The 24589-nt window shown below is 48.5% G+C and overlaps 1 protein-coding gene across 6 annotated transcripts in view; it reads left to right on the forward strand.

The window, feature by feature from the left end:
• The window catches only part of SSH2 (slingshot protein phosphatase 2), a 146668-nt gene that overhangs the window by 92623 nt on the left and 29456 nt on the right, over window positions 1–24589 (forward strand). For 3 of the 6 annotated variants that reach the window (XM_050929627.1, XM_050929630.1, XM_050929626.1), the window contains 2 exons: window positions 18339–18442; window positions 23234–23298. In XM_050929627.1, coding sequence (XP_050785584.1) covers window positions 18339–18442; window positions 23234–23298 — 169 coding nt within the window. Of the gene's footprint in view, window positions 1–13137; window positions 13196–18338; window positions 18443–23233; window positions 23299–24589 lie in introns of those variants that run through there. The other 3 variants (XM_050929628.1, XM_050929632.1, XM_050929631.1) reach the window with 2 other exon arrangements.

A 24589-nucleotide genomic window follows, 5' to 3' on the forward strand; every position in this document is an offset into this window, starting at 1 on the left:
AAGGCTAATCTCTGATGGGGAATTAGCAATAGAAAATAAACTGTGAGAAGCAAGTGCCCGTCTTTACTACCCAGGCTCTTTGTAGGAAAAGAAATGGGAAGAGAAATATGAGATGTGCGCAGTGTATATACAAAATGATTTCTAAATAGAACACTCTCTTTTCAGTGATCAGCTTTGTATAAACCGTCCATTTTTTGCACAGCAACTGTAAATATTGCTTGCAAGGAGAGCAAACTACAGGCATGCTTCAAACAGACATTCAAAAAGACACCTTACCTTCGATCGTATCTTGCACTGTCCGTGTTCACCTGGACTACGTAGCAGCTCACCAGTGCATGGATCTGAGGGCTTGTCTACATCACAAAGTTGCAGCGCTGGTGAGGGGGTTACAGCGCTGCAACTTAGGAGGTGTACACATCTGCAGGGCATCACCAGCGCTGCAACTCCCTGTTTGCAGTGCTGGCCGTACTCCCGTTTTGTCTCGGGTGTAGAGGATCCAGCGCTGGTGATCCAGCGCTGGTAATCAAGTGTAGACACTTACCAGCGCTTTTTCTTGACCTCCGTGGAATAAGCAGGTATCCCAGCATACCTGAGGAAGCCTCTGGTAATCAAGCAGGTCTCCTTCCCTGCGGTTTGCTCTCACGTTCTCCGAACCCCCGTGCAAGCAGGTCTCCTTCCCTGCGGTTTGCAGGGGGGTTCGGGGAACGCGAGAGCAAACCGCGGCGAAGCTGGTCTCCTTCCCCGGTTTGCTCTCGCGTTCCCCGAACCCCCGTGCAAGCAGGTCTCCTCCCCTGCGGTTTGCAGGGGGGTTCGGGGAACGCGAGAGCAAACCGCGGCGAAGCTGGTCTCCTTCCCCGGTTTGCTCTCGCGTTCCCCGAATCCCCGAGCAAGCAGGTCTCCTTCCCTGCGGTTTGCTCTCGCGTTCCCCGAATCCCCGAGCAAGCAGGTCTCCTTCCCTGCGGTTTGCAGGGGGGTTCGGGGAACGTGAGAGCAAACCGCGGGGAAGCTGGTCTCCTTCCCCGGTTTGCTCTCGCGTTCCCCGAACCCCCCTTGAAGCAGCCCAACAGCGCTGCAGTGTGGCCACATCTAACACCACTTGCAGCGCTGGTTGCTGTAAGTGTGGCCACTCTGCAGCGCTGGCCCTATACAGCTGTACTAATACAGCTGTAACAACCAGCGCTGCAAAATTGTAGATGTAGACATACCCTGAGTAGTCTGACTGTAAGATGCTGCTGGAGTTTCAGGGGAACCGACAAGACTCATTTTGGGTCAGATGGGACTGGGGTAGATCATTCTGACTTTGCAAAAGAGAGATTCACCTTTGGCCTATCATTCAAAAAACAAAACAGTTGCACTCTGTGAAATTCAATGGGCAAGTAACAAGCAGGAGTAACTATTGTTGGCCCAGTTTTTAGGAGTGGTCAGAATTAAACTAATCCCTTCACCAGTCCCAGGCTTTGTGATGGAAAGGGAAACAAAACCCTCTTTAAAAGTAGCTGAGCTAATTAAACATGCTTCTGGTGTAATGAGTGCACCCAAGTGGCTGTTTAGCTGGCATGGGTTGCTGCCCCTCTTGCTGTGGAAGAGCAGGTGGGAAAATCTGAAAACAAGGATGAATCAGAACAGCTGGGTTCTTGTGTGTGTTTCAGGATTGAAAGCCAATTACATGTGATGGAAGCAAATCACTTGTCAGTATCACCTTTCACCCTCCCACTGCTTCTCTGCAATGGGAAAGCACAAGAAAGCAAAATGAGAATATGCACACTCATGTACTTTACTAATTAGGGGGTAATGCGAGTGCAGAGTGAGTTTGTGTTCTGAATTGTCCGTTAGTATGTACATCCTGTGCGTGTCTAGATGGATTGGTGTATATTGCTAAAATATCTCTTTAAATATCAAGACTGTTAAAGAAGCAAGGCAATTTGCATCAGATGGCGGGGTCTTTGGAAGGAAAGGTGCACCAAAGTTAGCAATGGATGAGGGGCAAGTTTTCACTTTGAATTGCCGAGCTCTTGGTAGCGTGGGCACAATCGTTGCATGATCGCAAGAGTAATTTCTTTAATTTCCTCCTTATGTCAAATTATAGAACACGTGTTGCATGGATCTCTAAGGGCTTCAAATCAATTGAATCCCTGCTTAGGAGACCTGCTCCTAAGCACACTCTGTTCCTGGTAGGCGGGGAGAGAGGCTCTCTTCAGGTCTGTAGCACACAGCTGCATCCAGTATTGTATTGATCCTTCCCAGATTCCGTTAATGGTAAGGGAGGCATGGCTGGAAAAGTTTACCCACCACTGCTTTAACTGGAGTGTCATGGGAACTGAGGAAACGTGATCTAGATGGAACGGTAGGTGCTCAACTGGTTGAAAAACCATACTCCTTGAGTACTTATCAATGGTTCACTGTCACACTTAATCCCAGCAAGAGCCCTTCTTTAATGAAACTTGAAATACAGCAGCGATGCTTTTCACCCCACTGTCTGTCAGCTCTGGTTTAAAGGCTGCATGGTGAGTGATCGGGGAAATGATTTCAGGGTTGAAGTACTCTTGGTAAGTTGATCCCGAGCCAAGAGAAAATTGGCAAGATTGCTGTCAAGAAAAACTTGCCATACAGACTTGGAGTGGCATGGGAAGCAATGCTGAATTTGCATTTTAAAACAAATCTCTGGTTCATCTCAGCCTCTGACTGGGAGATTTACTCACTGATTTCTGGATCCTAATAGTTATCACAGAGAGTGCATCTACACTGGGAAAACGTTGGCGTGTCCAGCCACCCTAATGATGATATGGTGTCACTGCTGCCAGTGGAGCCTGCTGCTTGTATGCAGACACCGAGTAGCTAAAAAAATTCCTTCCCACCTGTCCGTGCTGCATCTGGCACCATAGGACTGTGCAGAGAAAATGCTTACCAACTTCCTTAGGACAGGCAAGTCCTTGGGGTGAGGACTTTGGAAATGGAAGAGACCTGCATGCCTAATAACAACATGCTGTCAAATACAGCTTATCATTCCCTTTTCTTTACTGCTGTTTCTACACTTGGGCAGTCCAGTGAACTCTGAAATGTCCTTTTTAATGTCCTGGCTAGTTTTTACTTTTGGATCCTGATCCAGTGCATTTTGCATAATAGTATATTATAGATGGGGTTGTTATACTTTGAGACAAATATTAAACTATTCGTATTTGAAAGTGACAAATTACTGAGCAAAGACTCTCCTAAAATCACAATAAACCTGACATGTTTTTAACGAGCCTGAGAAATGCACTGCGTGAGTTGTAATGTAGTCTAGTAGGATGAGTATAGACACATGCACCTTTTAGGGGAGCATAATGCTCTTAAAATTTCAGAGTTTGTCCCGGTGCAGAGTATTGCTTCTTGACACAGAAAGGGCAGCTGTGTTGACCTAGAGAATACGAGGGAAATGCTGTCTTCCAGTTTAAGGCATCCAAGTGAAGTGACATAGAGTTTTGGCGTAGGGATTTCACACACAAATTGTTTTATTCATAAAGGAAAAAATTTCTTTTTGTCTTTGCTAATTAGTGATAATTTCAGGGAATTATTTTAAATCACATTAAAAGAGAGACATTTTTACTTGAAGTGTTTCCCGTCACTGTGAATCTGCTGTTGCACGAAGTGAAGTCACTCTCAGATTTGCAAAGCTGGAGCACCATCCACGACTGTGGAGGTGGTGAACAAATCTGTAACATGGGGACAGGTTACAGCATCAGACCATTCAGAGGTCCTGGTGACTTCCCGTTTTGAATCAGGAGCGGCTGAGAGAAGTCTGGCAAATGACCGTTCTTCCTGAAAATCTGTTTAACACCCTTTTTTAATCTACTGTAAATTAATATTGGTTATCAAACGGACTGTTAAATTCTTAACTGACTTGTTTATGTGGGAGAGGTTGCCTCACCAAGGGGGCCAGTCGAGCCGCAGCTGGATGTGGAGAACAGGAGATGCAGTGGGAAAATAAATGTTCCAACAGGTAAACCACTGAACAATGCAATTCCTGCTACTTCAGAATACGTGAGCCTCTTTCCCCCCCTCCCTTCATAGAAATGTAACTAAGCACCTGCTGCTCTTTACTGCAAGGGAAAGCCTTAATTGCAACTTTGATCACTTTGAATGGAGATCGACAGACATTTGTGTCCTGTTTACAATACTCCATGACGTCTATTTTTACCAGGAAGGTTCTTTGTAGGCTGTAATCTGCTATCTTCCCAGCAGCTGCATTGCAAAATGTCGTTCCTCCAATCCGTCCCTCGTTCCCAGCAGCTCAAGCAGTTCATTCTGGGGCTCTGGCACAGCACTTCCTCAAGGTCTGCAGTAGCTTCCCTGTCCCTTAAACTTTCCCACCATTGCTGCCATCAGGTCAGTTGCACCAGTGTTAGCAATGGTGGGAGCACTCGTACATATGGGCTGCCAGGTGCCACGAACGCGAGCACCATCCTGTCTGTACCTGCTGAAGGGCGTCTGCATGACAGTGTTCATAGTGCTGGTGGCTGCCTGGGCCTTCCCCATGCTTGAGCTCCCATTGTCGGTACACCTAGTTAAGGTAAAAGGGCAGTAACAGTTCAGACAAGGCTACCTCTACTGCATCTCTGGTCGGCACTGGCCCCAAATGCAGCTTTTACAAGATTCTTGTTTAAATCCAAATCACCCAAACCCAGCATCTAACTTTACTGGACTTTCTTCTTTGGACCCACAGCCGTATTGGTTTTCCTTGCTGCTGCCTAGCATCCTCCAGCTCGCGTCTTTGTTAGCACTCGGTCTGGCAGCTGGAACCAAAGCCACTCCCAGTGCAGCACTGGTGCCCAGGCACTGGACTCTTTATTTGCATTCCCAACAGACTGAACGTTTCACCTCTGACGCAAGCAGCCGTCGTCGTCTTGGTGATCCCCAACCTGCCTGTACCTGAGTGACACCCATTGAATGGTATCCCTTGCTGCAAGGCCAGATTTGTATGCAGTAGGGATTATGGACTAGTGTAGATTTTAGGGAGGTGTGACTCAAGACAAGATACAAATACAGCTCTGTGCTGGCAAGAGGAGGACTGTGTGGGCTTGCTTCGCTGGTTACCCATTTCGCAGGGGATGCAGCCAGTACTCTAATTCAGGAGAGTCAGTGGTCCCAGTTCTTTTTCTGTCCTTGTAGTATTGGGCATGCTTTGGCTAAATATAGATGGCCCTGGACTCGACTAATATGGAGAGGGACAGTATGTTGACCTCTGTGTGTCTCACTTGACTTCTGTTACAGTAATATTTAAAGCAACAGTGTCTCTTTTGTTTAAAGTTACGGGGCTCTGCTAGCCGGACCAAACATGGTTAGGTCTGCGGGAGCCGGGGTTTTCACACAGCTACACTTGTAGAGAGAAGTTTGTGCCCAGATTAGTAGTAACCTGTTTTTTAAGAATTAAATGTATTTGGAGCAGAGGCGGTAGTAATGGGTTTTGGTCAGAAGTGCTCAGGGATGGTTAAACTTTAACAAGCTGTGCTTTCAACCTTTAGTGACTAAGGCAATGAAGATAGAATTCAAAGAATGCCCTCCAGGACTGTCTGTATTAATCCTGAAAGGGGGAAGGTACATTGTAAAATGGGGATTAATTTTTAGAAAACCAAACTGGCAGTTTGTTTAGCTATTTTTGATCCTTGACATGAAGAATAAATTCTGCTGTTTGAGTTTTTCCAAGTTGGTTAAAGTGCATTAAAACTCTCACTGAAGGCACATCTTATCTCTCTGCTCATGGAATAAAAGCCAGCTAGTCTTGGCCAGAGCCAAGCATTTAAATAAATATGGCGCATATGGCAAGAACTCTTAGAAGCACTCCCTGGGGTATAACTTTTCTGCTTAGCAAGGCTGATTATGTATATTAGAAGTCTCTAGATATTTAAACAATATATCGAGCTAGAAGAATATATCATGTAGGGATTTAGTCTGGGAATGTCTTGACTTGGAGACCCAAGAGTCTTTGGGGATAGTATCCTATAAACCAAGCTCCCTTTGCTTCCTCATTTCCAGTATCACTGCTTTAAAAAATGCCTGGTATTGTACATCTGCTGTAAACGTTTTATACCAGAATTTCTCAGCGGCAGCTGTTGTTGCTTTAACCAGCCCTTTTCTGAAGAATCGTTTGATTTGGGAGTGCTCTCAGAGCAATGCTTTTGTGCAGCTCTCAAGCCTTTCAAGGCACTTTACAACCTTTTGGTAGACAACTGGTTCCATTTTTCCAGATGGATAAACTGAAGCAAATTAGATGACTGTTGACCAGAGTCACTGATTGTCGCTCTCTGGAAGCCAGGTTCTCTTAGGTTTTGGGTTCATAAAACTAAAACCTTTCTTTCTATTATTAAGGCTAGTTGCTTGCACTGTGTAAGGAATCCTGTCAGCTCAGTCTGTGGGCAGGCCTACACTTAAAATGCTGCTTCGGTGCAGCTGCAGCACGTAAGTGAGGATGTGCCGACTTCGATGGGAGAACGTCTCCTGTTGGCATAGTTAACCCACCTCCCCGAGAGGTGGTAGCTGTGTTGATGGATTTTTCGCCATGATAGGTCTGTTGCATGAGCCTGACTTCTCCGGGAGCTTGCATCAGTCTTCTGAATTACCTGTTGCTTATGTTGCCGCATACTGAGTACTATACTTCATATTATGTTACAGTAGAATTGGACAAAACCGCCTATTATACAAGGCAAGGTCGCATCCCCTGAAATGTATTAACTACATTGGAGATTCCGGTATCTGAATTTATATCAAGTCCCCTGTGACAGGAGGATAATCAAGGTGCTAATTTCACCTAAAACAACCGTCACAAATCTGGTTCGAGGTATTAACATTGGCTTTTCCTAGAGTGCTTCTTGCCAAGCTGCATGGGAAATGTGTGAGAGAGAGTCAGGAAGTTTGTTCGTTTTCTCAGCTGCTCCTCTTTGACCTTGAGGTCGTTGCCTGACAGGAAACGCAACAGACGGTTTGATGAGAGGATGTGAGGGAGAATCACATGTAAAATCCATAAGTTTCTCTATGTGATTGCAGCTCAGCTGCTGGACACCAGTTCAGGAGTGTACCCCAGCTTGACGGTCAGGGCATTATGTCTCTCGGTATTTGGGGTGGGCGAGCTGTATTTAATTTGAGTTTGGGCGTACGGACCTTTTCTCTGCCTTGTAGGGTCAAAGCAGGAACCTGTGCCCATGTGAAGGGACTTGCTACGTTGCTTCCTTGAGCTAGGAGGGGCGGGCAGTGTATTGCTGGGCTCATTCATTCATAGGAGCTTTGGAGAGTGCAGGCGAGGTAAAGGAGAAGCATGTAGGCTTTGACATCATCTGCACGAGCTGCTGACATTTGACAGTGAGTTTGACTCCTTTCTCTGGAGTCTGCTTTTAAAGGAAGCCATCTTCATTGTTCTTTTAATGACTCCGTTCCGCGTGTGCCTGCAGGGGAATGAAGCTGATTGGGCTCTGCATGCTTGCGGCCCAGCTGACTTCAGGGCACCATGAAGAGTAGGAGGAATGGGCCAGGTGCTGCGGCTGTCTGCAGGACAGCGCTGAGACCTGTTGCGGCTGCGTGGGCTGAAGGGTTGGCTGGAGAACACGGAATGGTGTTGCCACACCCTTGTTGGCAGCTGCTCAGGTTGTGCTGATGAGATGAGAGCCCTTTGCTTAGCCTCCGGGATAGTTTCTCCTGTTCTCTGCAGCAGCAGCATTGTGACAAACTGGGGCCCACCAGAGTCACTTGATCCCTCCCCCCAAAACTTCTCTGGCCTGTACGTTATGGGGGATCGAGTCCTGTGGAAGAGAGAGCGCGGCTTATCTGGAGCCGGTCTGTGTCAGCTCAGAGGGAGTTTGGGAATAACCTGGTCTTCCTGTTAAACACAGAGAAGGGGATCTGCCAGGAGGCCCACCCAGAGCCCAATACAAGGGGAGACTCCTGGGATCCCTGGAGAGCTCGAGCTATCACTGCTGGGCCTGTGCGCCACTCCGTGGGGCACTGAAGCATGAGGGGTAAATATCCAGCTCCCATTGTAGGGGCTTGTGGTTCATTGGCGTGGTCTGCACCAGCCCTGCTGCTCTGGCGATGATACCAGAAGGCTGGTAGCATTTCCTCCAAGGGCTTAATGGCCTTGATTTCATTTGGCGTCTGCCCTTCGCTTCCCTCTTGTGAGTGGGATTGTTGGAGGGAGCATTGGCTCTGCTGCTTTTCAAAATAACTGTTTTAAAAAGCAGCAGAGCCAATCGCTCTCGCAAGAGGGAAGCGAAGGACAGATGCCAAACAGACTCAAGGATACCTAATGTGTTGGATGTGTCAGCTGTAGACCTAGGAGATGGCTAAGAATGAGCTAGTCATGCAAGCCCAGGCCTGAGAATGAGGGCTCTTAGCTTCTGTCACCAGCTCTGCCACTGGCTTGCCATATGATCTTGGGCCAGTCACTTCCCCTGTCTGGGCAGGATTGTTATATTTGCATGAGAGGAGAGTTCTCCTTTTGAGGGTTGTCTAGTCTGCTCCTGCTGTAAACGTTCTTTGCAGAGAGAATCTAGTGCAAACCAGATGAGCCCTTCCAGTCCATTCAGGTTCTTACAGCATCTCATCACCAGGATATCTGAGTGCCTTGTGGCTCACGAGCAGCCACTTCTAGTTTCACCTTAGGGCAGCTTCTGCAGATGCCCTCCATGTTAGCCAAGATGTTGAGGTTAGAAAAGGGCTTGATTGAGGTGGAATGGGGGGCAGGAGATGCTGTTCCACCACATACATACAGCTGGAGTGTGTGGTGTCTGCCTGTTTCATCACCGCTAACTCCCGGGAGAGATCCCCACCTCCCAGCAGAGGAAATGCCTGTTGACAACTCCTTTGTTTTCGAGCTTTGTACAAGTACAGATGTTGCTAAAAATGCAGTTTGCGTCAAACATCTGTGAGTCGGCGCTCGGTTCCCACGCTTGGTTTTTCCCCCATGCTGTTTCTCAAGTTGCAGAAGTGCAGAGTGGCAGGCGCTTGACTACCACTTCCCTGTTCCCCCCTCGGCCTTAGCATTGCTCTTTCCACGGCCGCGTCACGGTGCCCTTTCGGTAAGCCACAGCCTGTCTGCTGCTCGGCAGTGGTTTGTTCTAGGCATACAAGCTCTTACTATCAACCAACCCCTCTGGGCTGCCTGGACACATTTTCTAGTCTCGTGTGGTTCCACCTGCTGTCCTACCAGCCTTTGGTTAGTGAGTTTTATTAACATTACGAAGCCCACAGACAAGTGCTTATCTCAGCTTTATGCAACCCTAGGAGCCTGGCAGTTTGCGTGAAATCCTCTAATGCCTGTGACAAGTATCCACGAGCAAAACTTTAACTGGAGCACAAGACTAGCTCTACAAAATGACTCCCTAATGCAGTCACTTTCCTCTGGTGGTGACCAAATCTGAGCACAGGGGGAGAAGAAGGAAAGGTTGCTGAAAAACAAACCACAATAACAGGGGGAAACAGGTAGAAAATTGCTTTGTCCTGGCAAACGTCTGAGGAGAGGCCCAATGTTTGGAATCTCCTAAACTTGCAGAATTGTTTCCACAACATCCATGTCTGTTTCTTCCTTCCTTCAGGCGTTGCAGGAGCCTGGGGAAGGACAGCCTTGTCCTGGGACTCGTGGACAATGGGTTCAGCTCCCTGAGCACAGATCCTGGGTGCCCTTGGTCACGTCGCATATTCCCTCTGCTGCAATTCTCCATCTGTCAGTGAGGGTAATAGTCGTCCGCCTCCCTCCCTGCTGTGTTGTCAGAGACGCTCCTTGCTGGCGTGATGTTCACTGCTGTTAGAATGGGCACCGTAAGAGTGTCTGGAGTGTAGCGGAGAGCGGGCCGAGCACTGTCTCTAGTCTGATGCATTCTCTCTGGTTGCCTGCAGAACACCCCACAGCAGTAGTCCAGGGTACAGATGGCCGTCAGTGCCCCCTCATATTGTCCTTTGTCCCACTGCTGCTCCGACAAAGGACCCTGTGCTGCCTGCAGGTGCAACTTGCCTGCCAGCTATCGGGACTGCCATACCCTTGGGAACAGGACTAATCCTCTGTACACCACGAACTTCTGGTTTCCTGTTTGTGCTGACGTGGGTGACGGAAAGGCACCTTTCCATGGGCTTGGTGTTGAGCCAGAGGTGGAAGGAATGCTCTGTGATGAAAGCAGTGCAGGCGCCAGCTCATCCCTTCCCCATTTCTTCTGCACCCAGTGTCACACATTCAACATGTGGTTCTCTTCGTTTGGGTGCATTGCAACACCCTGCTGTGTGCTGTCTCGGATTGCCCTGTCTTTCTAGCCCCACAGCTGCACTTTCCAGCCGTTGGTGGAGTGCTTGTCCACGGAGCTCTTCTGAGCGGAAAGCATGGTCTGGTACTGGGAGTCAGGAGACCTGGAAGTCTCTCCCTGACCCATTCCAGTGGCCTAGAATGTGAGCTAGGTCAAGTGCCTTCATGTCCCTTACCCACCTTGTGTCTGTCCTGTCTGCTCACACAGCTTCTCGGAAGAGCCCTGTGTAGTGCTTTGCCTGCTGAATGCTGTCACTCAGGAACAGACATGCTAACTTGCGGGCTGTTTCGTTTCTTGTGGGAGAGCTGTAAACGTGCTGGGACTCGCCTCTTTTGCTTTGTCAGTGCCTCTAGCTTTCTACCTCCCTTCTCTAACAATCCTAACTGCCGCCCTCTGGAGCTCCGAAGGGCAGCCTGGGGCGGGCAGCCCTATGTGGGGGACAGGGAGCTGCAGCACAAACTACCTGGAAATAGCTGCTTGCACCAGGCACTGCTTCAGCAGCATGGATCCAGCTGATCAACCCTGGCCTCGGACTCCTGCCAGGCGGTGCTGTCCCCCCAGAGATGGCCTTTTGGGAAATTGTCTCTTGCTTGGCAGCTTGCAGGCCTCCATGGTTACAACATAACGCCATTGTCACCGTGACCTACAGCTACCCCGACTTGGCACAGAAATAGAAGGGCACCTCTTGTCTTGCAGGGCAGTTGCTCTCCCTATTGGCCACAGTTTCCAAACCATTTCAGCAGAGCCCAGGCGAATGATGTCATAGAGTAGCAAAGAAACTTGGCATTTTGCTATAAACACGGGGCTGGGGGTGGTGGTTATTCAAATATAAAATATCTGGAATCCCTGTTTTTAGAAAAGGACCTCTGAACAATAAGCTCTGCTTCCAATAAACTGTCACGCGGGTCACCTGCCTTCTCTGCCCCACGGCACTCGTGGTTAGTGAGCTGACAAAGGCTTTGTCCTTTGCGGAGCAGCTTGGTTCAGAGTGCTTGTTGCCATAGGTGGTGGAGGGAAGAATTGCCCTCTCCTCTATCGGCTGCACCTCTGAGTGGCTGTTTCAGTTCTCCATGAGGCGGGCTGCCTTGGTAAGTGCCTGGCGAAAGGCTGGTCCAGACAAAGCCTGCTGGAAGGAAGCTGCTCTGATGAATAAGCAGAACTGACTGGAGAGCTCCCCTCCGGCTCACAATAGCCTCATTAAGTGTTTATTGGTAGTAGACGTTGCCAGAAGCTGCTCAGGTGCCTGCCTACTTTGCTTTAGAGCAGTTGTTTTCCTCCTTCATAAAGCACCATCCATAAAGACACGTTTCGCAATGTTTTGTGCTGGGGAGACGCAGTAGGAAGTGGGGCCAGCAGAAGAAGCCGTGCGAGATGTTCTGGTGTTCCAGTCAGATGGTCGGAGTGTGGGCAAAGTGCTTTGGAAATGGAAAGTTCTCCAGAAGCACTAAATAGCAGTTTGCAGTGCGGTGAAAACACGTGGCTCTCCTTAGCGGTGTGTTTGGAGCCGTGGCCAGCTGATACGTGTAATGAATGAATAAAACTGAGAATCTCAGGCAGGGAGAAGTAGGGTTTTCTGTGGCCTGGGAGTGGTGGCTGGCTGTGTGTCCGTCTGGTATCCTATTTAAAAACAAACTGCATTGAGGGCCCCAAGCCCTATGAAGGGTGAATTCGGTGGCTCCCAGGATAGGTGAGGGCAGAAAGGCCAAGACGGGCCAGATCCCTCGAAATTCCCACTCCCACATTCCGGGGTGAGCTGGAGCTCTCAGGGGAGTTGGCATGAGATTTGGAGCCCTGTAGCCGGCCACTTCCGTTTTGCTGGTTTCCAGCCCTCAGCCCTCCCTCTCTTATCTAGGTCACTGCACATTCTTGTGGCTGGGCAGGGATGTTTCCTCAAACAACCAGATTGTCTGAGGCAGGCTGGATTTTTTGCCTTCCTTGCAGTGAAACCTCGGGGTTGGGGTTGGGGCACTGGGAGGGTGGGATTGTGCCCCTCGGAGGGCACAGCTTGGTCCTGTGTGAGTCATTTAGTTCTTGCAATTTGTGGCTGCTTCAATAGCGAAAGTCATTGATTTAGGCTCCAGATCCAAGAAGGTAACATCCTGAGGACATCTCCTGACCAGATGAGGGGCAACACGTCTTACCCCCAGGGGCAAATGGGAACCAGAGGCAGGGATGCTGCCATGGAGGGGCTGCCCTGCCAATGGTCTTTATGGCGGTGCCCCAAAAGGGGGGGATGCTAGTGGGCAAGTGGAGGCACTCAGATAAGCTCCTAGTGTGGTGATGTGCTCCCACCACAGGGGGAGTCACCAGGAATTGGTAGAGGGTGTGAGTGGCTGCCCTGGGCCATCCCCTGGAGCCTTGGGGGCCATTTGACTAATAGAGTTGCCACCTAATTAATCCGACCATGTCCCCTTTTCCTTTGTGCAGCGAGCACACCAAGGAACAGCCGGCGTGTTTCTCCCAGCATCCAGGAAAGCATCTGTGGTACTTTTTGTTAAGCTGGCGAGTTTACAGAGCATCGTCTTTTCAGGACAGCGCAGTTTTAGCCAGTGTCCCAACTACATAATGAAATACGTGTTCTAGGTGCAGCGAGCAGCATTCTTGTGATGTAACCAACAGCCAGCTCTGGAAATACAAACAAGGAAGTATGCAAGGTGCTTTTGTCCCTCAGTTCCAAGTACCTTCCGGGGACGCTGGGAAGGGAAATCGCTGACAGGTTGGTGCCCTATAAGTAAAAGTCTGTTAATCTGGCCCACGAGGCACATTCTCTGCCTCTAAGCAAAGGTGTGACTTTGACTTTTCTTGGTGACTTTTTTCTCCAAATCATGGTCTGGTGAGCTGTTTGCTGACCCTTAAAAGGGTGGAACAAGGTAGCATGCAGTGCTAAAATCCTGGGCTCCTGGGACTCCAGAAACTTCTGCATTCTTGGATTAACGGTACCAGCATTAAACAGGGCAGAGAGTAAATGAAAGGAATGTGATTCTCCACAGTGATGCAAGGGTACTGGATGGAGAGAGCTCACAAGCCATTGGTTGAGGCTGGCCTCTCTCCTTTTAAAAATGAGAGCAAGTGTTGGGAAACCAGTGAGTTCGCGCTGAGCTGCCCTCAACAGCTGTGTGGCTTGTTTAGAAATGGACACCTGTGCAGGATGGTGTCAGCAGTGTCTCTTGTGCACACGGTTATCAATGATTTTATTGATTAGGGTGGGTGAAAGGCCGTCTGTGATAAAATGTGCATGATTGCTGCAAAAAACTCTTCCCTGGCCATTAAACCAGAGAGAGAGGTGGGGATGTGATGGTTTAATAGAGTGACTGTGACTTGCTTCTGTCGTGAGCTCCCCTTGCCTCTGAGTGAGTTGGCAGAAATATTTAAGGAAGTGTGCCAAGGCATAAGTGTGCTAAGGCATAAGTGTGCTGCCTGTTTTGGGGTGCACGAACTATCCTAAAGATGCTGTGTAACCAACTCCCTCACCTCTCAGTAGGCTAAAGAGCTAGATTCCCAACAGAAATACTTGATTGTGAGCAGAGCCCTGAACATAAATACAAAGTGATACGTCCTGAAGGTCTCTTTCCAGGATGCTAGATAGGAGAATAAAGCTGAACTTGGTTTGCCAGTCGCGCTGTAACTGGAAATCCCATGGGAACCCTGCAGTCAAACTGGAGTGATTCTCGATGTCTGCAACCTGTTGTAATCCGCCGTGACACAGAATTTTCACCTACATTTTGAGTGACTAGGGCTTGCACAGTGAACCTTTGTCCAGAGCTAATTGCTGACTTACACACTTGTCTAATTCCTTTGAAGAAGAAACTACATAGCACTGGAGATGGTCAGTTGATTTATAGCTAGAGTACAATTCAGTCTCGTGCTTCAGTCCCCAACTGACCAGTTGCCTTGATTTTGGTCTGCTGTGAATCAGCCTCTTTCAGCAGATAGAAAGCTCCCAAGGATGCATTTCAAGAACCGAGTCTGAGTTCTGGGATACAAGTGTCAGCGTGCACCACCCGGCACACAACACACCAAGGGCTATCAGCAGGGAGCTGGAAAAACAGTCATATTCAGTGGAAGAACTGCTCTGTGCTCTATTCTACATGTCTGCAATCCCACTGTACTTTCTTTTCTCTTATTTTCATGTTCACACACGTCTTACCCACTTGCCAAATTCCTAAATCATCAGGGGTCTATGGCCTCAACTGTGTGTCGTCTTATGGGGAGTGTATTTATAACGGTCAGCGCCAGGGTTGGGCTTGGTGTAATCTCTGCTTTGGAGAGCTTGGTGCTGCAGATGAAAGTGGCCGTCAGGCAGAACAGATTGGAGCCTGCTTGGGAGCGCTCTGCCGTCCTTAGGTGTGCGCAGGGTGGCAAATCAAAAGAATTGCCTTTGCCTCTTCAAAGTGGGGCCCACGTCTCTCAAGCGAATGTCAATTAAGCCAGATAGTTGGAGGTTAATTTTCTTTGCTAAGGCCTCTTTCCTTTTAACCTCAGCTTCTCTCACTGCTTGGATCCTTCGTAAAGACATGGCCCCGTGTTTGGTGTCTGTGTGTGACACTGGATGCCATTATGATATCACGCATTTAGCATTGTGACTTCACTGCAGGAGGAAGCAGGTGATACTGGAAGCTGGGCTGGGGCACACCCTAGTTTAAATGGCAAATGACTCTGCTGTGTAACTATTATTGTATTGCCTTGGCAGAAAGGCCGAGGAAACAGAGAGACTCAGGTCAATGAATTTACTTTTCACATCTGATGTATTTGAAGGCCGTACCCAGCATGCCTTTCTCTCCACCTCAGCATGGGAATGCACTGGTGAAAAGTACTCTGGAGGTAATTCAAAACAAACACAAGGGCAACAACCACACACCCCCTACTCAGTTGGCAGCTGCAGTGCACAAGGCCTTATCTTCAAATGGCAGGTAGAGGGAGCAATACAGGGCATGCTGATTGAGAGTAATGTGTCTTCCTCACTCAGCAGTTGCTTCTCCATAGCATGTCTGTCACGGCAAGAGGCCCACACATGCTTGTTGCTCTTCGCCCCCCACACCCCCTGCTCCTGTGCTGCGTGTGTGAACGCTGGCTGACGGTTGTTACCTTCACTGATGCCTGCCCTGTCGGCTGCTTGGTCTGGTTACTAGATCTTCCTGCTGCACAGGACCGATCCGTTTTTCCACATTCTTAAAAACCTGCTGTCTGCCTCTCCGACTGGAGAATATATTCCCTTCTGAGACATGCACACGTCTCAGCACCTCTGATTAACGCTCCAGCTCTCGCTGACTTAGCAGGCTGATAGGTGTCCCGAAACGCTGACGCCAGCTGCACAAAAATAATTCAGGTGGCAAACCCTCTGAAGGACAGTGGCATACCTGATCTCCATACCTCTAGTTCTGCAGCACCCCTCTCGTTCAGGCAGGCACCAATCCCAGAGGAGTAAGAACTAGAAACGCCAGAAAACATTTTTTTTAATGGTATCAAGTAAACATGTTGAACTCTGTTCCTTTTCTGCCTGTTTCCCCCCAGCGATAAATATCAACCGCCCTTCTCCCCTCAAGAATCCCTGTTCATGCTGGACAGAGCATGGGACTATAGAATAGACCAGGGCTGGAGAGTGTGGGCACAGAATGTTCTCATCCCTGGAAGACTAATACTAATATAGCTGAACCATATAAGCAAACAGATTTTAATTCAGTGTTTGAGCTGCCCAGCCCTCCATGCGCGTTCGTCTTAATCCCCTAAAAGTATTTTCGTAAATGGTCATATTATGTCAACCTTCTGGAGAAACAGGTGGAGTGGGAGGCCAATATCAGTGTTTCTGAATGGGATGCCGATATCAGTGGCTGGCTGGGCGGATTAAGGGGTTGCTGAGAAGACTGGCTGTGCCCGTTTCGTGCTTTTCTAGCATCAGTCCTTTTGAGAGGAAGCTGCAACTGGCAGAGGAAGGGGGAGAAGTAATTCCTTTGTCATTAGCATTTGTTCCCCTATAATCTCATTGGATGGAGTGGCTCAGCATAGCCGAGAACGGTGCTTTATCCCCATGATCTCGAGCTGGTGGGTCAGCAGCCTTGTCCAGCAACCTGTTCTTCTAGTGGCAAAATCAGAAACACGCTTCTTTGAAGTACGAAGCCAATACAGACTGGGAAAATGAAGTTACGAGGAAGTGAGGCCCAGCAGGAGGATTTCACAAAATCAGTGGTTTCAAGATAACTGAACACTTTCTTGGTACGTCCAAGGTGAACTTCAAGGCACAGCATAGCCTGAAGGCTCTGTAGAGAACATAATTGTCACATGGTGCCAGGGGAGCTGTTGGCTAAAATTCTTGGCCTGGGAGGTTCTGAGGGACTGTTTTTTTTTCCTGAGAAAACATCTGTTCCGCATGCCCAGTGATGCATCTTAATTTAGCACAGTAACGATTCTTGACCCTGTTTGATGTAGGAAGAATTTTTCTTCCTTTTGACATTCTGCTGTGTTGGACCAGCACACTGAAGAGCTGGCGAGTCATGGGCTGAAAGAAAAAGGCCTCTGAGGAAGTGTACAACTGCCAGGGGAAAAAAGCACAGCCCGGGGAAGGAGCTCTGCGCTTGAGGGCTCCCTTGAGCTGTCTCTGCATCCCACTTCGGGTGCCATTCCAGGGCTGGGGCAATCCACTCTTCCCATGGGAGTGTGTGGAGTTAGAGCAGATACGAGAAGGGTTTTTGTGACTGAAACGTGCTCTTGCAAAGCAGTCAGGATATCCCGCGGTAAGGCCTCTGTTCAGGAAAGCACTTGTGCACATGCTGGTCCCATTGACCGCTGGCACTGGGTGACAACTGCATTCTCTACAAAGCCTTTTTCTTCAATGGGGCTTAAGCATGTGCTTAACTGTACACATGTGCTTAGATGTTTTCGTGAATCAGATTGCTAGGACAGCCTTTGATCTGGCCATCGTGGTGAAGAGGAAGTACATGCGAAGAGTGTTAACTTGGCATGGGTTAGCTTTTGTCCATTTCTTGTAACTTTTCATTTTTCTCAAATACGTGGAGGGGTTTTGTGCTGTTTTCTAACTTCCATTTCATTAGCTCAGCCTTTGAGAGGGGAATAGTAATAACCTGTCGTATATAACTTGAGAGAGGCATGTAAAGAGGTTATTAGTCTCGTGGGTTAACGAACCCAGCGAGCTGGTTTCTCATGGAAGGCATGGAGCTGTTGTGCACAATGGCAGGGACTCTCATATCCTGTCTAGAACGTGCATAGTTCATCCTGTTACTCTAGCATTGTCATTTTGGATTTACTACTTTTTAATGTTTGTGAGGTTTTCCCCTTTCAGTTCGGAGTAAAACAGGTGCCCCAAGCTCTGTGTAACAGGATGACTTAATCCCAGCCGAGTTGTGCTAAGAATCATGTTTTCCTCAATGAGCTACAACAGATGTATGTTTTAACTCTTGAAGTAGCTTTCTTTTTTTTCTTAACGTAAAATCTTTTTCAGCAGAGGGTCTGGGTGATCTCTGTGTAGCTACTTCAGCAGTGCACTTCATTCTTCGTGTCACTTGATTTAAGGGCAAAATTAAGCCAGTGAAAGGTGTCTTAAAGTAACAGCATTATGGTTTTGCTTTTAATTTATTTGAGTCTCTTCATGAGCCAATTATCATGTGAATCATCAGACAATAGAGTTTTATGGTCCATTAATCTGTTGGATGGACTGATGGTCGTTCAGCTAACTCTAAAGCAAGGCATCTGCTGTTATGGGGCATCAACTATCTCTCAGAACAACAAAGCCCAGGATTAGCCAGATCCGTTACATTATGGATTTCAAGCACTGATATACATATTGCCACGTGGAAATGTCTACCAGACGTCTAGGCTTCCAAATCAGAAACGCCTCTTAGGGCAGTGCCCCAACTGCTTTGTGTACCATTGCTCTCAGTAGTGCTACCCACACGACTGACTCTCTGCAGGGTTCAGAGCATGAATGTATTTCTAGAGGGGAAAGAAACTAATTGTCCTTCACCAGCACCGTGGTTTGGGTCTAAGTATCTTCCCTCTCCAGGGCTCTTGTTTGTCGTGGTGCTTTCTCTCCTTTCTACTGGCTCATTAGTTTTCTTTCCCTTGCAGCATCAGCGAAAGCTTCCTCACTGTGAAAGGTGCAGCTCTCTTCCTGCCCCGAGGAAATGGCTCCTCTACCCCTAGAATCAACAACAGGCGCAACAAGCATGCAGGTAAATATACTACCTCTGTTTACATCCTACAGCCCAGATCTTCCTGACTGCCCGGTCCCCTAAATTCTCCTCTTTGGGATTCGGTGCCAACCCACCAAAAGCCATGTTAGTGCCACTCTTGGCTTTCCTCTGACATTCATCTCTCAAGGCTGCTACGCTTCATGTTGGTAGACCTAAGGGTCCCAGTAATAGAAACGTGAATGCAGCAATCGCTTCCTAACAAAATCCGAAGTGCTCGGTCTGTCTTTTCACCAACATGGTGATTTATTCAAGCGATCGTGACAGCACATCGATGTGGTCGCTGGTTCTACATAAGCAGCTGAGTTGCAAAGGGTGCAAACTCTTCCCATCCAGTAACATTATTGAAAGTGCATTAGTGCAAGTGCATCTGCCCCAAAGGATGATGTCCTGCATTATTAGTGTATTCAGTAACCTTTGTATTGGGGTCCATGTGTAAAGATTGGTGTATAACCTCCAAACCCTGGGGTAGTTTGGGATGAGTAACTGCTCTCCCTGGTCTGTAAACAGCGTGTTTACTGACAGCAAAAATAAAGACCTCTTTCTAATTCTGAGCATGGTGGGAAGCATTAGGAGTCTGTTAATGTGTCTTTTATTCAGATAGACTTGTGTACGGAATGAATAATATGAAGCGAGTCAGAATTCCACCCTCTTTGTCTGCTGGAAGCTTGATTTGTTTTCTGTTTTGATCCTTTGTTGGAAAAGTCAGTCTCTGAATAATGAAACCCAAACGCTATAGGGAAGACGGTTGCTCAGTGTGTACATGGTGCTGATTCATGGATGGCACTTCACAGGCATCGGAGAGTCTCTGATTTTTTCTCCCTTCATTAAACGGTCACTGGCAGGGGGAGGGGGGATGAGGGGACATATAATGTTGAGAACTTTGAACTTCCACCTGGGGCAGAGACAAAAACCAAAGAGGCTGGATTCAACTTTGTCCTTTGCAAAAAGTGACCATCCAAAAGCGTGACTCCAGTTGGTTCCAGCCATGATTTCCATGGCACTAGCATGTTGTTAGAACATCATCCAGCTGCACACCCTGCAGAACCAGAGAGATGATCAGCGAGAGTCTCCTCCATACACGCACCCCTCCCCAACTGCCAATGTTAACACTTCTAAGAATGAAGTCAGGAGTCAGAAGATTATCTTTCCCCTCACCCCCGACCGAAAACATGGCCGGAGCAGTAACTGAGCTGTGGGAGGCTGGGCTAGGGCATATGAAGACCCTGCCTTTCAAAGAAATTAGAATGGGCTGAACACTGGTTTAAAGCCAGTCTCTTTGGCTGAGGATTGAAGTGAACCTGTCTGTGGTATGTAAGTGGAGCCAGCATCTCTCAGAACTGATGCCTTGACCTGTTTTTTTGTTTTCACTCTCCAAAGCACTCTGCACAGTTACAGCCCAAGTTTCTGCTTGACAGATGCTCTATTCGCTTTACCATGCGGAGAGGACCACCTTTTATCCCAGCTGGATGGAATTCAGCTGTGATCCTGGCCAGAACAGATCATGCAGTGGTAGCATAAACAGAACTATGGCTGTCTGGTGCCCAGACTCCATGTGTTACAGCTGACTCCCAAAGGGGTCACATTCTTACATCAGGGGTACAGTTGGCTGAATAAGAAAACACTCGTAGTGAATATGGAGTCTACAGAGATCACATTTCTGCAAGGGCAAACCTGCTTTGGTGTGACCGCCTGCAGCACTGTATTTTGTATTCTAGGAGGCAGTGTGGCCTACAGGATAGAGCACTGGATTGAGAGTCAGTTGACCTGGATTTTGTTCTGGTCCCTACATACTTGTGTTGTTTGTTTTATGTTGACCTAGTTTCCACTTTTTGTAGGACACTCTTGATTTTTAGATCGTTGAAGATCTGGTTAAGCCAGGGTGGTCTCTTGCCATACATCCTGTCTTTCCTGCACAGTGGGGTAATTTGCTCTTGTGCCCTTAATGTCTCTCTGAAAAACTGCCAACTGTCTTCTATTGATTTTCCCCTTAGACTTGCTTTCCATGGGATCTTTCCTACCAACTCCCTGAGTTTGCTGCAGTCGCCTTCTTGAAATCCACTGTCTTTATTGTGCTGTTCTCCCTCCTACCATTCCTTCGAATCTTGAATTCTATCATTTCATGATCACTTTCACCCATGCTGCCTTCCACTTTCAAATTCTCAACCAGGTCCTCCCTATTTGTATATTACGTATATATTTTAATATAAGTGCAAACAGCGAGTCCTGTCTAAGAAGTAGTAGTATCGTTGCCTGGTGAAATCAGCTACACCACACAAGGTGGAACAGATCTGAGCTGTACAGTCTTGGACACAACATGGTTCCAATTTGTGAACCAGCCATGGGTGATGAGAGGAGTATTTGGAAACAAAATCTCCATCTCTGATCTTGGCCTTTGCCTGGCTCAGCACCACAGCTTGCTAACCTCTGGTGCAAACAGATTTCTCTCCCGGCCCTGAGACAAATGGAGAAGGAACGCTTTTCTAATCTCTTCCCCCTCATTCAACGGGAGTGTGGGAGTCACCGCAAACAAGATATTTATTATTTCACAACAGGAAATATTTAATGCTTGCCCCATGGCTCCCTCTCTAGCGCTGCCAGGTGGTGCCTGGCAAAACCCACTGTGTGAAGGGAGCTAACTTATGTATTCGTTTGGACTCTGTCAGGGCTGGACTGAGCCAAGAAAAGATATCATGGCTTCCCAAGGGGATGTGGCTACCTGAAGTTAGAAAAGTGCAACATCCCATCCTGGCTGGTAGCTTATACCCCACCTGCCAGCCCAGTTTAACCAAAGTCAGCCCTGTGTTACCACCGTGCCCCACTGGGAGTTGTGTTAGAGATGTGGCAGCTGCCCTTGAAATCCCAGTGGTGCCAGCCCGACAGGTCCCGATAACAGGGTAACATGGTGTACCCCCCTGCCCAGGTCCCGCTCAGCATTTTGGGGTGTATAACGCCCGGTGTTTGCATCGCTCACGTGGGGCGTGAAAGAGGAGCGAAGCTGGCCAGAGATGTTGTATCTCTCTCTGGTGTAAAGTTTAAAGCCTCCAGCAGGGTTGATTGGGCTGTTGGCCAACAGGGAAATATGGGGAAATACAAAAAATCTCCCTCCATATCAGAAGGATAAAATATCTCCCCAACTGGCCCCTCCAAGTCTCCCAGAGAGAGAAACCTGCTCGGCAACTTGCTCTGTCTTTCCTTGAAATCAGCAGCTGGGAGGGAAGCTAGCAATAGTGTATGCCTAGGGACTTCACCTCCTAGGTGCAGTTCGCAGCTCCAGCATGGAACAGTGGCTGATTGTTAAAGACCCTAAGGGCTGTAGCTGTGTTTTGTCTAATCTGATCTGGAAAAGGTTTGGGGCACAGAGTATTTCACTTTCTTAGCCTCTTACTGTCAGTGAAGCCTTCGTGCGCTGGGGGGGGGTCAGACTCCAAGTGTTGCTCCTGCCAGGAGCCATCTGGAGCAAGGAGATGTATAACTGCTGGTGGGAGAGAGCTCCAAGCTCCCACTTCCTGTTTGCCCTCTTCCTATGTCTCCCCACCCACCCCCACAAGGCCTTGAATTCAAGTCCCTTCTGGTGGAGGGGGCCAGATGCTGCCACTAGCTCTCTTCAGCACTGCAGGTGATGGGGAGCCATTCTGGAGCAGTGTAAGGTACTCGCCCAAGGACCGGGTGCAACATTTCTCCCATTCTCCCAGCCCCTGCCTTCTTGGAAACCTTGGGGCCCAGATTCCCTGCATGGCAGTGCAATATACTGTCACTAGAAGGCGCTGGACTAAGGTTTCCATAACCTTTAATGTCCACAAGACTATAGTGCTGATCACTTGCTCCACTGAAACATTTGTCCTTCCCTAAGGAGCCGGTTAACTTGTCTAAGCTTTCCACCTGCATGAGAAAGGGGAGGGTGGAAGAATGGACCCCCCGCTCCTCTGTGGTAGCTGCTACCTGGCAGGCCGCCAGTCCCCTCCCCGGGGTTGCAGGTGACTTTCCCAGGTGGCTGTTGCAGAGAGGGTCTCTTGCTGGAGTTTGTGTTGCTCGCTGACATTTCATAGAGGGAGTGAGATGCTTGCTGGAGAGACATCCCTCTTTCTCCATGTCCTGAGCAGCAGCACTGCTGCCAGTTCTCACTCCAAGGCGGTGCAAAGGGAATAGATTTAGGCTGGGAATTAATCTAGGTTTGGTTTGTGAATGCCTGCTGGCTTGGGAAGGTGTGCTGCTCCACGCCCTTTCATATTAACAAGCTTCTAATATATTGATCAGCTGGGATAGCACCTGCGTCCTTTCTCAGTGCCACCAATAAACCAGTAGGTCGCATTTCCAGGTAACGTTAATGGCTCTCCTGATATCTTTGGCAGGCAGCTGGGGAAACTGTTGGGTGGGGGTGGCACATGAACCAAAGTGGGAAAGCGTTGCTCTAAGAAAGGAGTGGATTGTAGGTCGTGGGGGAGTGCAGTCACTGAACTGGGTGAAGGAAATGGGACAACCCAGATGTGGGGGACACAAGACTACAATGGGGCTAGGACATAGTGTTCAGAAAGAGGTCTTAGAGGGACAAACATTACCCAGAGAGTGCAAGTCCTGTCTGCCCAGAGAGCCTGGTAATGGCACAGAGCAAAGAGCTGATGACAGAGAGAGATGCTAGTCACTTCGGCACAGATAAAGGTGGAGCTGGCAGCAGCCAGGACAGCACCTGCCCAGGGGATGTTTGGGATGCCAGGAGGTAGGACGTGACTAAAGGTGTTTATGTGCGTCCTCACCTTTCCCTTTCTTCTTCAGGGGATCTCCAGCAGCACCTGCAGGCGATGTTCATCCTGCTCCGGCCAGAAGACAACATTCGACTGGTAGGTTGGCTGTTCGACTTATGATAAATAATCTGTGACTGTTAGTGTGGCTAGGTTCCACTGAGAGTGCTGCAGAGTGACCAATGAAAGCTGCAGTACGTATCCATTTCAGTGGCTTTGCTATCGAAATCCGGAAACTTGTTTACAGCCCAGACGTTCCCAAGAAAAAGGTGCAGCCTGCTCACTGATTTGTCCAGTGAGACAAGGAGTTGGACAATGTTTTGACTCAAGGATTCTGCGTAATTTGGTGACTCATATCCTGAGCACCTGCGGTCATTAAAGATCTCATAGCAATTGTCATAAGAATTAAGAACATTACCCTGGTGTCTTGGTTGAATTCTAAATTGCTGATTATTAAGGATACAATTTAGTCAAGGGTATTTATAGTATAAGTCGTGGACAGGTCATGGGCAATAAACAAAAATTCACTGCTTGTGACCTGTCCATGACTTGTACTATAAATACCCCTGACTAAATCTTTGGGGGGAGGGGGTTTTGTTGCTGTGGGGGTGCCCCTGGGGAGGTGCTGCTGAGGGGGTCAGTGGCACCAGTTGCCAGGGCCTGCCAACAGTGGCTGTTCCAGCCATCCTGGGACCACTGCCAGGGGGGCCAGCCACACCAGCCGCAGCAGAAGTGTCAGAGGTCATGGAAAGTCACGAAATCTGTGACTTCCACAACCTCTGTGACAGACACAGAGCCCTACTAATTATATCCAGCCTACCTGAAATACCCCCCTGTAGGTCATTTGGGTTCTCATCTTCCCTTTTCTACATTGCATAGTGTGACTGTGGGCTGTTGAAGAGCTGCCATGTACTACCCCAGAAGTGACTGCATTCCCTTAGTGGAAGAAGTAATCGCTGTATGGCTTGTGCCCATTTGCCGTGTTGTTATGAGCAGGGGCTCGTTGGGTAGTTAGCACACTGAGATCCTCCGGTAAAAGATGCTATGGAACTGAAATGGTGGCGTTACCTTTGTCCTGGGTGCCTCCAGAACCAGAGAGGAGTGCTGGCCGGAGGGACTGGCCGTATCTGAACATTTCAGAGATCTTCATTGGCTCTTTTGTCGTCCATTAGCATTGATGGGCTCTCTTGTGTTGTCTGGGTGCATTGCTTGAATCTGTCACAGCAGTTTATACCACACCAGGCCTAGCCAAGCACCAGAAGAGACATTCCAGCTCTGCTAGTTTACACTTTCCTCCTGGCTTTCCCTGTAGCCGGCCCTTCCTTACACGCAGAAGAGGAAAGCAGCTGATGTTACTGCAAAGCATGTGCAGTTTAAAAAGGAGCCTGGT

This window comes from Gopherus flavomarginatus, chromosome 19 (genome assembly GCF_025201925.1).
Source record: "Gopherus flavomarginatus isolate rGopFla2 chromosome 19, rGopFla2.mat.asm, whole genome shotgun sequence".
Lineage (NCBI taxonomy): Eukaryota > Metazoa > Chordata > Testudines > Testudinidae > Gopherus > Gopherus flavomarginatus.